Here is a 15,450-nt window from a genome sequence, read left to right on the forward strand (position 1 = left end):
TCTGCGGCGATAATTTGAGGTGCGCTGCTTGAAGCAGGGGTGGAGGACCGTGTATCTACTCACGCTCAAATAAGACTTGCAAGTAGCACGAGGGGTGAGCCACACGCACCGTAGCGATTCAGCGCGCTAAAATTAGAAACGGCGTTTTTGCCAGGTCGAATTTTTGTTGCCCTCTTGGTACCCGAAGAGTGCAGCAGAGATGCTCGCAGTGACGGATGAACATCGTGAGGGCCCTTTATTAAAAGGGCCGCACGCGAATTGAGGGCCCGTGTCCGGCCCACGGGCCATGCGCCCCACCCTGATGCAGAGCGATGGGCCGGCCTCCGCAGCATCGCGCCACCACCTGCGCTTCCACCGTAGACCAAACCCAGACAACTCAAGTCAACCCTCTCGGTCTGTTATCAAAGCCGTGCGGCCTGCTGCGATCAAGTTCAACTCAACACCGGCGGTGCCAGATCTCGGCGCAGATCAACGCCTGCTGACACCCGAACAAAGATGCCGCGGTTGCCAATCCCTGACCTGGCCCGGTCCACACCCGACAGGTATCCAGCTCACCTCTGGAAGGGATGGCAGGGCTGGCTGTTGGTCGAGGAGATGAAGTGGCCCGGCACAGGCTGCTGGCTACGGTAAGGGTGGCAGCTGTCGTGGACATACGAGCTTCATGCTGGTTGTGGCAGGGGGGGGGGGGGGTAGTGGCTAGTCCCTGGGGTGGGGTGGCCTCCTGCGCCAGGCTATGCCAACGATGGCAGCTGCGACAGAGCGGCGCGCCGGCCCCGTGCAGGATGTGGCTGCGACGGTGGCCGGCGACGAGCGGAGTGAGTGCAGCGGGTGGCGGTGAGGGGCAGGCGGGGCCGCCGTCGCCTCTCGGGGCCGACAATTTGAAACGAGACCACGGGGACCCTCGGGCTGCTGAACAGCGACCTCGTCCTGCGCCCTCCGCACGGCGGGGCGCAGGTAATGAACGGCTCCCCTCGGCTCCCCTCGGCTCCCCTCGGCTCGGCTCGTCTCGGCGCGACCGCATCGGCCAGCGAGCATGGGGAAGGAAGAGGAAAACACCCCAAACCAAACACGTGTGCCCGGATTGTAGTAATACAAAATAAAACTTCCGCGATGCTCAATATGTATTATTTAGGTGCATTAAATCTGAACACAAATGCAATTGTAAGCGCAGATGTGTTTTTCAAGAGCTCGTGTTATGCAAAAGAGGTGGCGGGGGTGGGGGCTAATGGTTCTTCGGTGGCCAATCTGTGGAATGTTAATTTTAAAATCCCGTGGCACGGGTCCCCGCAAGAGGCCGAGCCAGGAGAACAGACGGCGTCAGAGCCCCGCGGATTCCTGCTGCTGAATAAAACACGCGCTGTTCAAAGCGACCCGCGCAACGCACGCAAACTCATACATTTTTCACTGCATTTTAAATGTGAGCCCTCCACTTTATTATAAACGCCGCGAATCGTCAACTTCAATTTAGCCGGGTTCAGGCGCAGCAGCAGCAGTAGTAGCAGCAGCTGTAGCAGCAGCAGCAGCTGTAGCAGCCGAGGCTTGCGCTGACTTTAGCGAGAAGCCCGGGGTGGGGGAAGTGTGGGGGAGGGGTTCAGTAGCGCAGCCCCCCCCCACCGCCACCCCGCCGCCCCCCGCAGCTTCGATGTAAATCCAAAGTGAATTCACACTGTGTCTGCGAGGGCAGCCGCTGCTGCTGTTGTTGTTTTGTTGTTTATGTACTCGCCGTACCGAGTCGGCGTTGCGCACAGAGAAGGGACCGGCGGGGCGTGGCGGGGCGGTTAGAGACAAAGTAACCAGACAGGGGAAGACAACAACGACAACAACATATGCAAGAAAGTTGTTGTTGCTACGCTTGCTTTGCCCAGGGAAGCCTCACCGAGTCTCAAGGGCCCTGTTCAAGGAGGGTCCTGCCACGCGTGGTTACCTGCTGGGGGTATTTGCGGTGCCAGTTTTTGTTTTTTCCGTCTCCAAGCGTGGACCGCGACGCCGGCTCGCAATGGCCTCGACGCCGCTCCAATCCCGTCGTTAACATCACCTGCAAAACGGATGGCGCCTAGTATTGTATGGCCACTACCACGGTGTTGATACCACAAGTGTTCACCAGCGCGGCCTTCTGGATTCGAACTGCGGACTTCTGCCACAAGCTACCGCTATGCCACATCGCCGTTGCTATGCTCCATGTAGACTGCAGCCACGCGTCGTTATGTCGCGTCCTCATTCTGCGTCGTTACTCTATGGGCGCCGATCGTGCAGGGCTCGACTTGTAGAGCTGCCCTCCCAGGAGCTGCTTCACGTATGCCCCCTGGGCTTGGCCACGACTCTCGACCCAGCGCGCCCCTCCCCTCCCCGGGCCCCTTCCCTCCGCTCGGCGTCCGTCGACGAGGCGCGCGCGGTGGCGGTGGCGGCGCAGACGACGGCCTTGGAGCGTGGCGGCCTCGAGGAAACTTCGCGCAAGGCCCCGCGCAATAGACAATGGCCACGCGGGCGTTCGTGCGTAATATATAACACTGGTCAACACACTTTTTCTGGCATAAGGTATTCCAATGGTTTTAAGGTAATTTTTGGGTGCTGATTCCAAATCTGGCATCAGTTTTTGTCTATCACATCAGGTTTGTGAGATATCAAATATTGCATTTTTAATAAAAACCGCAGAAGAAAAATATTAAATAAATGTGGATATCTACATAAAATGATATTATAAACACACTATCCTAAAAATACAGCACCATATTTTAACACTAAAGCAGTCACTGACTCGCAACAACTTGCAATCATAAGTGACAGAGTTAATTTCGGGTAAAATCAATGAAAATGGGGTATACCGATAGCATAAAAATGATGTGATAGAGCAAATCTGAGATCAGATTTGGACTCAGCACCCTGAAATTAGTCTAAAACAGCTGCAAAAGTCCAAGCCAGAATTTTTTTTTTGACCAGTGTATAATCAGCGTGTGTGTGTGTCAGTGTATAGCGGGGAGCGGTAGTGTAGCGGTTAAGCGCGCTCAGCTACGAACCCGGCCACCCGCGTTCGTTTCCCGCTCACGGCCACCAACGCCAGTGGCGGTTATCTGAATCGGTCCTGGGCCCCCCCTAGCTCGACTCAGCCTCAAATTAATAACTGGTGAGGTGTGTGAACGTCGCCACTGGGAAGACAAAGGCGGTCGAGCGTGGTGCTGGCAACCCGCCCCTCGTGTGCCGTGCCGCCCTTTGTAGGTTCTCGATAACAGCACTTGTCCCGACAGCCTGTTAAGGCTATACGGGGGATCTTTGTCTTTGTGTACTGTATGTAAATCTATGAGCGTGTCGGATGAGGACCCCGGTGGGATTTTGTAAACAATTAGGAAGCGTTCGTCCGTCCGTTCCCCGTCGTCACGGCTGCGCGACTTTGACGTCTCCGCTTAGAAACGTGAAGAGCACCAACGCGGGCCGCGGTGCTTCCAGACGTTGTATCCTCGCTAAATAACAACAACAAACGCCAAATAAAAGCACGCGCCGCGGTGTTCCCGAGGGGAGGGGAGGGGTGGTGGGCAGGGGAGGGGAGGGGTGGTGGGCAGGGGAGGGGTGGTGGGCAGGGGAGGGGAGGGGTGGTGGGCAGGGGAGGCGCGCTGATTTTTGGCACCCGCGGAGCGGCTCCGCTAACGCCGCTCGCTACCCCGCCGCGCGCCCGAGGCCACGTGGACGGCTTTCGTGCCGCGCTCTTCGGCCCTACAAGGCGGCCGTGTCATCGGTGCTGGGCGTCCGGGGAGCGGCGTGGGTTAACGGGGGGCGGTAAGGGTGAGGGCGGCTCCTGTGAACCGTGCGGTCATCGCTCACTCTCCTCGCTCACTCTCCTCGCTCGCTCACCGAATTGTTCATTCAGAAACGCTGCTGCTCGCTCAACCATTGAGTCAACCACCCACCCACCTACCCCATCTGTCACCCACTCGCCCATAAACTCACTCATTGTATTATTCGCTCAGTAACTCAATTGCTCACTCACGCATATGTATTCACTCACCCACCCGCTCACCCAATAACTCACTCACTTGCTTACTCAGTCACAATTTCACTCTCTCACTTATTCAATTACTCAAAATCTCCCTCACTCACCCGCCCACTCACCCATCGAATTTTCTTTCTTGCTCGCTTACTCGTTCAATCAGCAGCTCACTCAATCGCCCTCTAACTCACTCACCCACAAACTCCCCCACACCGACTCGCTTAGCCACTCACCCACCCGCAAATTTACTCACCTATACTCACTCACCCAGTCACTCATTCACTCACTCGCAAACGCACCGACTCACCCACCCACCTATTTAACCAGCTGCTCACTCACTAACTCGCCCAGTCACTGCCGAGCTCGCTCACCCAGTCACTGCTCACTCGCTCGCTCACCCAGTCACTGCCGAGCTCGCTCACCCAGTCACTGCCGAGCTCGCTCGCCCAGTCACTGCTCACTCGCTAGCTCACCCAGTCACTGCTCACTCGCTAGCTCACCCAGTCACTGCTCACTCGCTAGCTCACCCAGTCACTGCCGAGCTCGCTCACCCAGTCACTGCCGAGCTCGCTCACCCAGCCACTGCTCACTCGCTAGCTCACCCAGTCACTGCCGAGCTTGCTCACCCAGTCACTGCCGAGCTCGCTCACCCAGTCACTGCCGAGCTCGCTCACCCAGCCACTGCTCACTCGCTAGCTCACCCAGTCACTGCCGAGCTCGCTCACCCAGTCACTGCCGAGCTCGCTCACCCAGCCACTGCTCACTCGCTAGCTCACCCAGTCACTGCCGAGCTCGCTCACCCAGTCACTGCTCACTCGCTAGCTCACCCAGTCACTGCCGAGCTCGCTTGCCCAGTCACTGCCGAGCTCGCTCACCCAGTCACTGCCGAGCTCCCTCACCCAGTCACTGCCGAGCTCGCTCACCCAGTCACTGCCGAGCTCGCTCACCCAGTCACTGCTCACTCGCTAGCTCACCCAGTCACTGCCGAGCTCGCTCACCCAGCCACTGCCGAGCTCGCTCATCCAGTCACTGCTCACTCGCTAACTCACCCAGTCACTGCCGAGCTCGCTCGCCCGCTGCCTGTCGCCCCGCAGATTCAGGCGCTGGCTGCGGGAGGACGAGGCCCGGGCCGCGCTGCTCGCTCCGCTGGAGCGCTGCCTGGTGAGGTCCAATGTTTGTTCCCTGAACCTCACAATCGTGCTGACCATCGTCATCGTCACCATCATCATCATCTGTTGCTTGCATTTACTTGGCACTTTGGGTAGAGGCCTAAGCAACTCTCAAGGCACCTTTAATCTCCATTTCATCTCAAACATCCAAGGGGCACGCCCGGTTGCAGCTGTCCCTGTGCGGCAAAGGTGACTCGGCGCCTGGGGAGCATCTGCCAGTCGGTGGCGATGCTCGCCGCTGTGTGTGTGTGTGCGTGCGATTCCAAGGTAGCGATGTGCGGTGTCATGTTAATCAAATTTGGCAAATTTTCACCGCGACGTGGACACGCGATGATGGCCTCCTGCTCCTCGTTTCGACGTCGCGGGGATCTTTGACGTCCGCCGTGAGGGAAGCGTGCGGCGCATGGTCGTGCACGGTCCATACCGCACACGCCGCAGTGGTAACCAGGGCGGCCTGCCGGATTCAAATCACGCGAACCTCCGCACCGTGCGGCGACCGCGCTGCGGCCGGCGTTTCCCACTGCGGAGTGGAGACGACGTCTCGCAGTGCCACTGCCATCGCGTTTTCTCCGCCGCGTCTTCACGTGCTTTCTCGTAGCGCCGTATCGTCGCGACCCCAGCGAGACGGCGCAAGGCAAGCTGGGCACACCAGCGAGCGAGCCTCCTCCCTCCGCCGGGCGCCAGACAATCCCTCCCCTCTCCCCCCCCTTCGCCGCCGGCCGCGGTTTCGCGCGATACGGGCCGCGGAGCGAGTAAAGTGGGCCCTCCTCGTGATCATAGAGGCCACCCGGAATTGTCGCGGTAAATACTAAATCACACGTTCTCCACGGACGAAATGAATGCATTCACATTCACCCTCGTGAGCTGCAGTGCCTTCTAACTCACCATTTCCTGCCACTCCTCCTGCTGCTGCTGCCGCTCTCCAGTGATCGCACCCCGCCACGCTAATGGGTTCTACCGGAGCGCCAGCCCCGCGCGCGCGCGCCCTGCGGCCGCTGCGGCGGGGACCGCGCTGCTCGCCTCGCTCCCACGCGGTTCGGGGCGGCTGCTGCTCGTGCCACCGGAGAAGTGAAACAAACATTTAGCGCCGGGCTGTTATCCCGATCACTTAAGCAGTCGTCGACCCGACAGGCTGTCAGTTAGATTCCCCCCTTAATCGGATACATGCGTGTAAGCAGTTGGGAGAGGGGGGGGGGATGTCTCGCCTCTGTGTTTCACCAAGTGTGCCGCTGGACTGGAGGTCATGGGCGGTGCTCGGTGATGCCATCAGCATCGTCAGCCATGTCACGATGGGCGTGGGCTGTAGGGGGTTTCCCGCCTTCATGAGTTTGTAGGATGCGGGGCGGCCGCCGTTTTTTAAAAGGGCCTTGAGTAATCGAACACACAGCAAGGAATGGATTACGATTTTAAATTGATTAGACGCCCTAATGAACGAATTGACCGAGCTAAAAAACAACTCGTGACACGGCTAAGGGTGAGGCTGGACCTAGGTCACGGCTGGGTCGTTGGTCACAGGTCATAGGTTCAGGTTTTTATCCCAATTATATGCTGGTTGTGCAATCGGCACGATGTCGCGAGGAGAGGAGATTTCTCTTTGGGAACTCTCGAAGCGAGCAGCGCACCACCTTGCCGTTGGAGAATGTTCCTGAATGGAGTCCTCACAGATGACGTCATGCCATGGCAACGAGTTTTTGTCCCATGGGAATGAAACTCACATAATTAAATCATAAGAAGTGAAACATGCCGGCATAATTGTGAGCAGAGTTGAGTTCCATCAGCTGACTACGCCTGAGAGCTCGGCTTCATCACTGGCCACTGGGACCTTGATTCAAACCCAGGTCACAGCCGTTGGTGGCCGAGTGCCCCGACGCGGCGTTAGCCCCCCGGACAAAGCGACGCCAGCCAGGCCCGGCGCAGTCTCAGTGGTGGTGCTCTGAAGTGGGTCCCACTGCTTACCAGCACTCGCAAGGAAACAGTTTTGTCTTTACTGGCAAACATGGTTAGGATTGGTTATGGTTAGTTAGGATTAGTTTGGGTCGGTTCGGGTTCGTTATGTTAGGGTTAGATAAGGTAATTTAGGGTAAACTATGGTTAGTTCTGGCGAGGAAGGGTTATTTATGGTTAGTTACTGTTTCAGAAAGGTAAAAGAAAAACCTATTGGTTTTCACAAAGTTAGGACAGAGAAACGCTATGAAAAAGTCAAACTCTGCTGAAATAAAACAGACCGCTTCTCAAACACGTTTGAAAAGCGGTCTCAGAGCCAGGATTGTATTTTAAAATGCACGGATATTAAACTTATATCCAGAGCAAGATTGCTTTTGGAGAATACAAATACCGGGGTGTGAATATTCGGGATGGGGAGTCACGTGTTCCCCGTCGGCTGCTGGTATGAATACAAATTCTGGGGGAAGATGAAGCCTCTGACACCGGCTGAGTGTCGCTGTGCCCCCACATGGAACCACCACCCCGAAAACACTTGCAAGTTACCTCGGGGTCAGGTCATGTCGGTCGCAGAGGTCAAGTTATTGGGTCGTGGGTCACCGGGCCGATTCATTCCGCCCGAACATCACGTGACACGTGCCGGTGTGCGCGGCCACGTGGCGTTACCGCGTCTCCCCGACCAGTCACGCGGTGCGGTGGATAAGATGACACGAGGTCATCGTTTCGATGGCGATACAAGCACCAAATTGGGGACGGGCCATCTTACGAGTGTCACTAAACAAGAAACAAAAAAACGTTCGTCACCTACAAAACAAAGATGGTCACCAACAACAATGGCGGCGATCTTTTATATGTAGGTGGGTCACATTTTTGTTCCGAGATGCTGCACCGTTGTGAACATCTTTGGAAGGTTCCATGCTCGTAACACAATTTCAACGATTCATGTGAGTGCGAGAGAGAGAAAAGGCACGAATCAGCTCGGCTATGAACCGCGCTGATGACCGCCGCTGGCTGACACACTTCACTAGCAGCAGCAGAATCGCGGCGCTCCGAGTTGATTTGCGGGCTGATTGCAATCATCGGGCAGTGCCTCCGCAGCGGGACGAGGCTCTTGTCGGGGCCGAAGTCTTGCCGGTGTTGTTATCCCGCGAGTGCCTCGGTTCCGATCGAAGTCTCGTTATCATCGCCAACGGCGCTCGCCAGCTCCTGAGTGATGGTCGTGCGTTAAAGGTTGCCACCTGTGCCCGGTCTGACCCCGGTACGGCCCGTGACCTTGGCGTCTGTGTTCGGGGCGCCGGCAGCAGCAGAAATGCATTCGTACCGAGATCCGGTAGCGCTACTGCTGTGTTGACCTCTGTTACTGGACACTGTGCCGCTTTGAAGGCCCTAGCGCAGGCTGCGGGCAACGCGGCAGTCCCATGGGGGACGTCTCCTCCTCGCTGGGCGCTGCATCGCCATCGCACGCTGCGCCTTCTGTGCCCACGCGCGTGCGAGATGTCTGTGGGATTTAAAGGGGCAAGCCGGTTTATCGGGTCATATGAACGTACATCCGAGATGATAACTACTCAAACAACGGAGTGATGTATTCGTAGAACAGCTGCATTTAATAACGGGATAATTCACGAAGGGAGGGCTCTCCGACAATGTAAGGTGGCTGGGCCAGAGAGCTGGGAGCTCGAGGGGGATTGGCTGAGCCTGCCGCCTTGGGCGCAGCGGGTGGCTCATTGATATATTTTAAACTGCTTTTAGAATAACGTTGAGATTATTTTAATTTTAAAAAATTCATGATGGGTACTGAACCCGCTGTGGCTGCTATTAGCGAGCATTGCTCAAGCGGGAGTGGGTGGTCAACACCACGCCGGGCCGCCTTTGTCTGCTTCGTGACGACGTTTACGCACCGCACCAGGTGCTCATTTGAGGCCGAGTCGACATAGGGGAGGCCCAGGACCGATGCAAATAATCGTCACCTGTGTTTGTCGTGAGCGGGAATCGTAGTGCCGTGCGCTAACCGCTGCGCCACCGCCCCCTCCACACAGGCCGCCCCATCGTGATGGCTAAGCATACCCATCCACCGCACACACCTGCACCACCACCACACACACGTGCATCACCACCACCATCATCTGCTGAGTACACTGCGATTCTAATCACTGTACCGACCTTTCGTCTGGTAGTGTGGTTTTCATCCGCGGTGGTGGTGGTGGCGTGTTCCTGCAGGGGTCCCAGTGAGAGGGAGTGCGGTTGTTGTGTTATTGGTGGTGGTAGTGAGTGGTGGTGGTAGTGCGGGTGTTGTGTTGTTGACGGTGGTTGTGAGTAGTGGTAGTGTGGTGGTCTTGCGGCTGTTGCATTGCCGAGGCCGGTAGTGCGCACCGTGGCACGAAGTGACCCAACATCCACACACACCCCACGCTCTGCTCCCTGCAGTTAATAACCGGTTTGGCACGGCTCCCTTCATGGAACATCCATCACGGGAGGGCGTGTGTGCATGTGTGTGTGCGAGATGCTCGCTGACAGCACTTGCCCCAACAATTTGTTTCGGGCTACACGGGGGATCTTTATCTGGGGGGGGGGGGGGTAGCGTAGTGGTGGGCGCTATGAACCTCGCGTGCTGTTGGCCACCCACCCATCGTGTGCCCGTTCGGGGCCTTCATAGGTGCAACTCGCGAACGGCACTTACCCCAACCGTGCTAAAGGCTATTCGGGGTATCTTTGTCTTTGTGCGGTTGTGTTATTGCGTGGGCGTCGGATATGCAAACGAATGCCTTCGCTGTTCCCGCTTTGTGCTTTCTCAAAATTGCAGCTTTCGTGTTTCCCGCTGTCAATCGCCCGCGTGCGTTTACGTGCGTGTCCGTGTATCTGTGTATCTGGCCGCGTGTCCGCGTGTCTGGCTCCTTGTCCGTGTATCTGGCTCCTCGTCCTGGTGTCTGGCCGCGTGTCCGTGTATCTGGCTCCTTGTCCGCTTGTCTGGCCGCGTGTCCGTGTATCTGGCTCCTTGTCCGCGTGTCTGGCCGCGTGTCCGCGTGCCGTGGCGTGACTAGCTGCGTCTCATTAGTCGCCGCCACGCGGACTTGTGGGAATGGAGGGCCCGTCTCAGTACACTTAGACTCGCGCATCATTAGCGTGTTTAATTAGACTCCACTTATGATTAATACGCTTGTAACAAGTTTTATGATGACCCTGACAGAATTCCTTACCCTCTGTGCCTGTCACGTGTAGCCGCCTCCTCCTCCCATGCTCCGCGGCGTCTTCCTCCTGCCCCCCCCCTCTCCCCCCCCTCTCCCCGTGATGAAATTTACATATCTCTCCACTTCCCCCTTTAGCCTCCTCCGCCCTGCCTATTTCCCCTCTCTCGTCATCCTCGTATTCTTGTCCACCTCCCCCCACATTCATTGCGTCACCCTCCCTCACTGCCCCTCCTCGGCCGTGCGTAATTGCCTGCCCAGTGACCCCGCGGTTCCGTCTGCTCCACGTGCGTGCGTTTCTGTCCCTGGGACCCCATGTTACTACAGGTTTTGTTGGAAGCGCCGCCCGCTCCCTCGCCGTTCAATCGAACACGGCGCGGCGCGTCACTGCCCCTTTAATTGTAATACAGGGGGGTGCTTAAAATACATGTTCACACTTCCGTGAATTTGCAACAACACCACGAGAAGTGCTGCCTTCTCCGAGCTCTGGAGACCACCTGGAGAAGACTCCAGGCCACGTGTCGACAATGATGGCGAACAAGTTGAGACTTTTTGATTTTTCTGAAGTTATTAACATACATTTGTTATCATGTTACAGTGCATTATTCGTTCTTTTCCCATTAAAAACGAGAGTCCCATGTAAGTGTTCACATTGTTTTGAAGCGCCCTGTACATACGACTGCTCGAGATGATGTTGACGATCGTAATCGCAACCACGAGTTGGCGGCCTTCGCGGCTCTCTGCGCCGCAGCTGAGGGCGGTGTTTTGCCATCTCGGCGTGAGCTGCCCTGGTTCGAAGCGTGGCTTTCCTGCGTTTGAAGTCAATTACGGCGTGGGTGGCTGAGTCTCTGGTGGCGGCGGTGGAGTGGTGGGGGTGGAGGTGGGGGGGGGGGTGACGAGTTGCCGATCGAGGTGGTGCCACCGCTGGCTCGTGTGTGACGCTGCGCGAACGCGCGCGGAGGACGGCGGCGGCAGCCGAAGCGCCTCTTCCACTCGCCCCCGAGTCGTGCCGCGCGTCGTTCGGAACGATGGCCGGCGGTCGAGACGAACGACGGAGCGGCAGCCCAAAGGAGGGAGCGATGGAATCGGGCTGCTGCGCAGGAGCGAGACATGAAATTGTTGGTTTAGCACGTTCATAATAACCCAACAACATTAATTATGAATGGAATCGTTGCTTCGCGAGACCGTGCGATAGATGGCGACGCCTGGGGGGGGGGAGGCTTTTACCCTGTCCCGTGGGGGACTGGCTGTCGCATGCCGACAATGTCGAGCGACCCACACGGTAACGGGGGGGGCCATGTGCTTTTTGCGGAGGTTGCGTGATTTGGATTTGTCGTGATGGGTCCCGCATCAGGGGGGGGGGGGGGGGGTGTTGGCCATGTCCATTCACGAGTTGTTGTGTCCGTGGGAGGAAGCCAGAGAGTGCCTGCATGAAGTCCACGGCACTCAAAAGGCCGCGCGAAATTGATATATTATTGTTCGTCCGTCCAAGGGCACTTAAGGAAGACCACAAAACCTCGGAACCAATCGCGAGCAAGCACGCGGCACTTCGCACGGCAGCACCAATTCCCAGTCGCCTACATCTCGAGCGAGATTGGAAATATTTCCCAAGAAAATGAAAATGGTTTATTACAAAGGACTCTCTCGTAATGGCGCGAATCAACACGATTAGCACGCGCGCGTTGTAACGTGCGCGCGTGCGCGTTGTAACGTGCGCGCGTGCGCGTTGTAACGTGCGCGCGTGCGCGTTGTAACGTGCGCGCGTGCGCGTTGTAACGTGCGCGTGCGCGTGCCCGTGTAGAAGCGAGTGGTGGAGCGGTTAACGCGCCGTGCTACGAACCCGGCGACCAAAGTTCGATTCCAGCTCACGGCCACCAACACCAGTGACAAATATTTGAACCGGTACTGGACGTTTTGAGTCAAATGACTACCTGGTGCGCTGTGTGAATATCGCCACGCGAGAGACAAAGGCACGTGGTGCTGGCCCACCCACCCCATCGTGTGCCGTCCGAGCCTCCATAGGTGCTCGCTAACAGCACTTGTCCTCACGGTCTGTTGAAGCTACACGCGAGGGTGGGAGTCTCTGTTTTTGTGGGAGCGAGTTCGCGCGTCTTGCGGGAACGGAGGCTCCCTTCAATGGGGCCGGCGTCGCCAGCTTGTCTACCCCTCGCGGGACGCGGCACGGGCGCGGTCGCTCTGCTCCAGCGGCGTCCGCGTGTCTCCCCGCAGGCCCGCGGCAAGTCCACGCGCCCCGACGCGGAGCGCCTCGCCTCGTGCGTCGCGGCGCTCGCCACCCTGGCGGGCTACGGAGGAGCGGTGCGGGCGGCCCTGGCGGCTCGCCGAGAGCTCTGGGACGCGTGCCTGGACCTTGCGGTGAGGGGGGGGGGGAGCTGGCTGGCTCGCTCAGAGCGGTCGTTTCCTCTCGGAAATCAGCGGAGGAAATGTTCGAGTGCTAGGGGCTGTTGGGGTGGGCACTGCCCCCACCACATGTCCCTCCAGCCCACCCAAGGTAATCCTGACGAGCTGTAGCCGGCCAGACTACAGGAAGTGACTCCACGAGACTCACAGACTCGGACGCGGCTACAACTGAGACTGCGATGCATAACGTTGTTGTTTGTCGAATGTAGTTTTAGTTGATCGATTTGTTTCTGTTCACCCAGGGCTAGGACACAATCCCCGTGAGGGGTGGGGGTTGAGGGGCTAAAGGCGGATACGGAAAGACGAGAACACGGACATCCGAGATAGTCAGAGCTAAGCAATGTGAGCGGGGAAATCCACCGCATAGCATCAGTAGAAAGCAATTGAGACCGCGCTGGGGAGTGCCTCTAGCACCGGCGGCACAGCAGTCGGCTCGCCCAAACAGCCTGTTGATGGCTAAACAGGGTGGGGGGAATCGGTCTGTGTTGTGAGTGCGGCCTGTGCGTGTGTGCGTACGTGCCAAGTGCTCAAAGGTAGCAACACAGGAATAGACGCAAGGAGGGTCGCTGAGAAGCGTCTCGAACCCCACACCGCTGCCCGAGTAGATGCGCGTCACGAGGTTGAGTTTAACCCTCGGCCGCACGGACCTTAGCCGATGTCCTTCGCGGGGGTGGGGGGGGTGGAGGCAGCCGTGGAATATTTTTTGCTCGGCCCCCGAGGTCAAAACTCGGGGGGAGGCACCACGAGAGCGGGGTCGTCCCTGCTGCGAGCTGCCCGCCCGCGACATGGGGGGGGGGGGGGGGGCTGCTCGCGTCTCTAGCGGAGCAGGAGGCGGAGGGGGGAGGCAGGCAGATGCGGCAGGGTTCATTTGAGAGAGGCCGCTTGTGACAAACCCGTCATTTGTTACCTAATTTACACGCGGCGCGCAACACCACGTGCGTTTCATTCTGTTAGGCGCTTTCCTTGCTGCTGCTGCTGCTGCCGCTGCTGAGGGTAAGAGAAGCAACGAGCAGGGAATTAATTAGCGTGAGTAATGTGCAGCGGAGATCAATGGGCACATCACCATCGCCGTCCCCCCTTTTGCATACCTGCCAGGAGAGAGGCGCGCGGGGCCGCTGCGACCCCGCGCGCCTCCCCACTCTCCCTCCTCCTTTTCCTCCTCCCGAGTAACGCGATTTGACGGCCACGGCGTCGTGTCCGGACCCACGCGGTGTCGCGATGAATAACAAAGCAACGCCAACACAAATCTGAATTGGAGCGGGACGTCGCGGTGCGTGACCGGCCGCCAGCCTCGCCGTGGTGCGGCCGCGGCGGCCGTCGCGTGAACTCGGCGGTGCCCCGCGTCGCTCTCGTCGGTAGCGCTGCCACGTGCCCGCCGCGTCCGCAGTGAGTTTGATGGGCGTCTCGGGCTGATGTATTTGTTGTTTCGGGGGGGGGGGGGGGTGGGGCCCCCCGCCCTCTCTGTAGAGTCAAAACCTTTATTCCCACCTGATGAGGGACGCTTGTGTTGCGCCCGAAACGTCGTGATAGTTTTTTTTAATACCCACGTGACTTTACCGAAAGAACCAACGAGTATAACGCCTTTATTGTTTTACCACCTCTCGTGTCCATGGCATGAAACGTGGCGGCGCTCGCTCCAACGCCTCCGTCCATGGGAGCGACTCCACGTCGCGACGTCTCTTCTTCTGCACCGTCCCCAGCGCCCTCGTGCCGTCATCGTCGGCGTGTCCACTGCTAGACGGTTGTCTCCCCAGGGCCGTCACCAGGTGTCCCTGCGATGCCAGAGTGGTGTACGTATCCAGTATATATCTCTCAACGTGCCACGGTATACACACGCACATGTTTCTCATGTCGATGTTGTTCTAGGCAGGGCCGTCCGTAGGGGGGTGCGGGGCCCGGGGCGAATCACCGCGGGTGGGCCGCCCGGCGCCTTCAACTAAAGCGGAAGTTTTGCATCTGACAACGCGATGTCGAAGCGCAGCCCCCCCCCCCATGTGCGGGGCCCGGGGCGGTCGCTGTGTACCCTAGGGACGGCTCTGGGCAGACGAGAAGAAGAGAAAGGTCCCGACTTGAACTTTGACTTGAACAGAGGCAGGAAGCTGACAGCCACGGATGGCGCCGCGCTTCTCTTTGTGCCGCGGTGGCGTCATCCTGGCGTTGCCATGGCACCGCCGTCAGCCTGGTGTCGCCATGGCAACGCCGTCAGGGTGTCGCCATCAGGCGGCGGCCGTTGTCGAGCGAGTGCCCAGCCTCGTGCCCCGCTCTCGTCGTTCAGACGGCTCGAGTGAGTGGCACGCGCCGCTCTTTACGGGGAAATCTAATGCGGGGTTCACGGTGAATGGTTCACGGTGAATGGTTCACGGTGAATGGTTCACAGTGAGTGGTTCACGGTGAATGGTTCACGGTAAATGGTTAACGGTGAATGGTTCACGGTGAGTGGTTAATGGTGAATGGTTCACGGTGAATGGTTCACAGTGAGTGGTTCACGGTGAATGGTTCACGGTGAATGGTTCACGGTGAATGTTAATGGTGAATGGTTCACGGTGAATGGTTCACAGTGAGTGGTTAATGGTGAATGGTTAACGGTGAATGGTTCACAGTGAATGGTTCACGGTGAATGGTTCACAGTGAATGGTTCACGGTGAATGGTTCACGGTGAATGGTTCACGGTGAATGGTTCACAGTGAATGGTTCACGGTGAATGGTTCACGGTGAATGGTTCACGGTGAATGGTTCACAGTGAATGGTTCACGGTGAATGG

General features: G+C 57.9%; 1 protein-coding gene across 1 annotated transcript in view; it reads left to right on the forward strand.

Annotated features, from left to right (window-relative positions):
- Positions 1–15,450, forward strand: part of LOC144942913 (tetratricopeptide repeat protein 12-like) — a 195,689-nt gene that overhangs the window by 76,096 nt on the left and 104,143 nt on the right. The window contains 2 exon segments of the mRNA XM_078869931.1: positions 5,074–5,140; positions 12,501–12,644. Of these exon segments, the coding sequence (XP_078726057.1) occupies positions 5,074–5,140; positions 12,501–12,644 (211 nt within the window).

Source organism: Lampetra fluviatilis, chromosome 29 (genome assembly GCF_964198595.1).
Source record: "Lampetra fluviatilis chromosome 29, kcLamFluv1.1, whole genome shotgun sequence".
In the NCBI taxonomy this organism is placed as follows: domain Eukaryota; kingdom Metazoa; phylum Chordata; class Hyperoartia; order Petromyzontiformes; family Petromyzontidae; genus Lampetra; species Lampetra fluviatilis.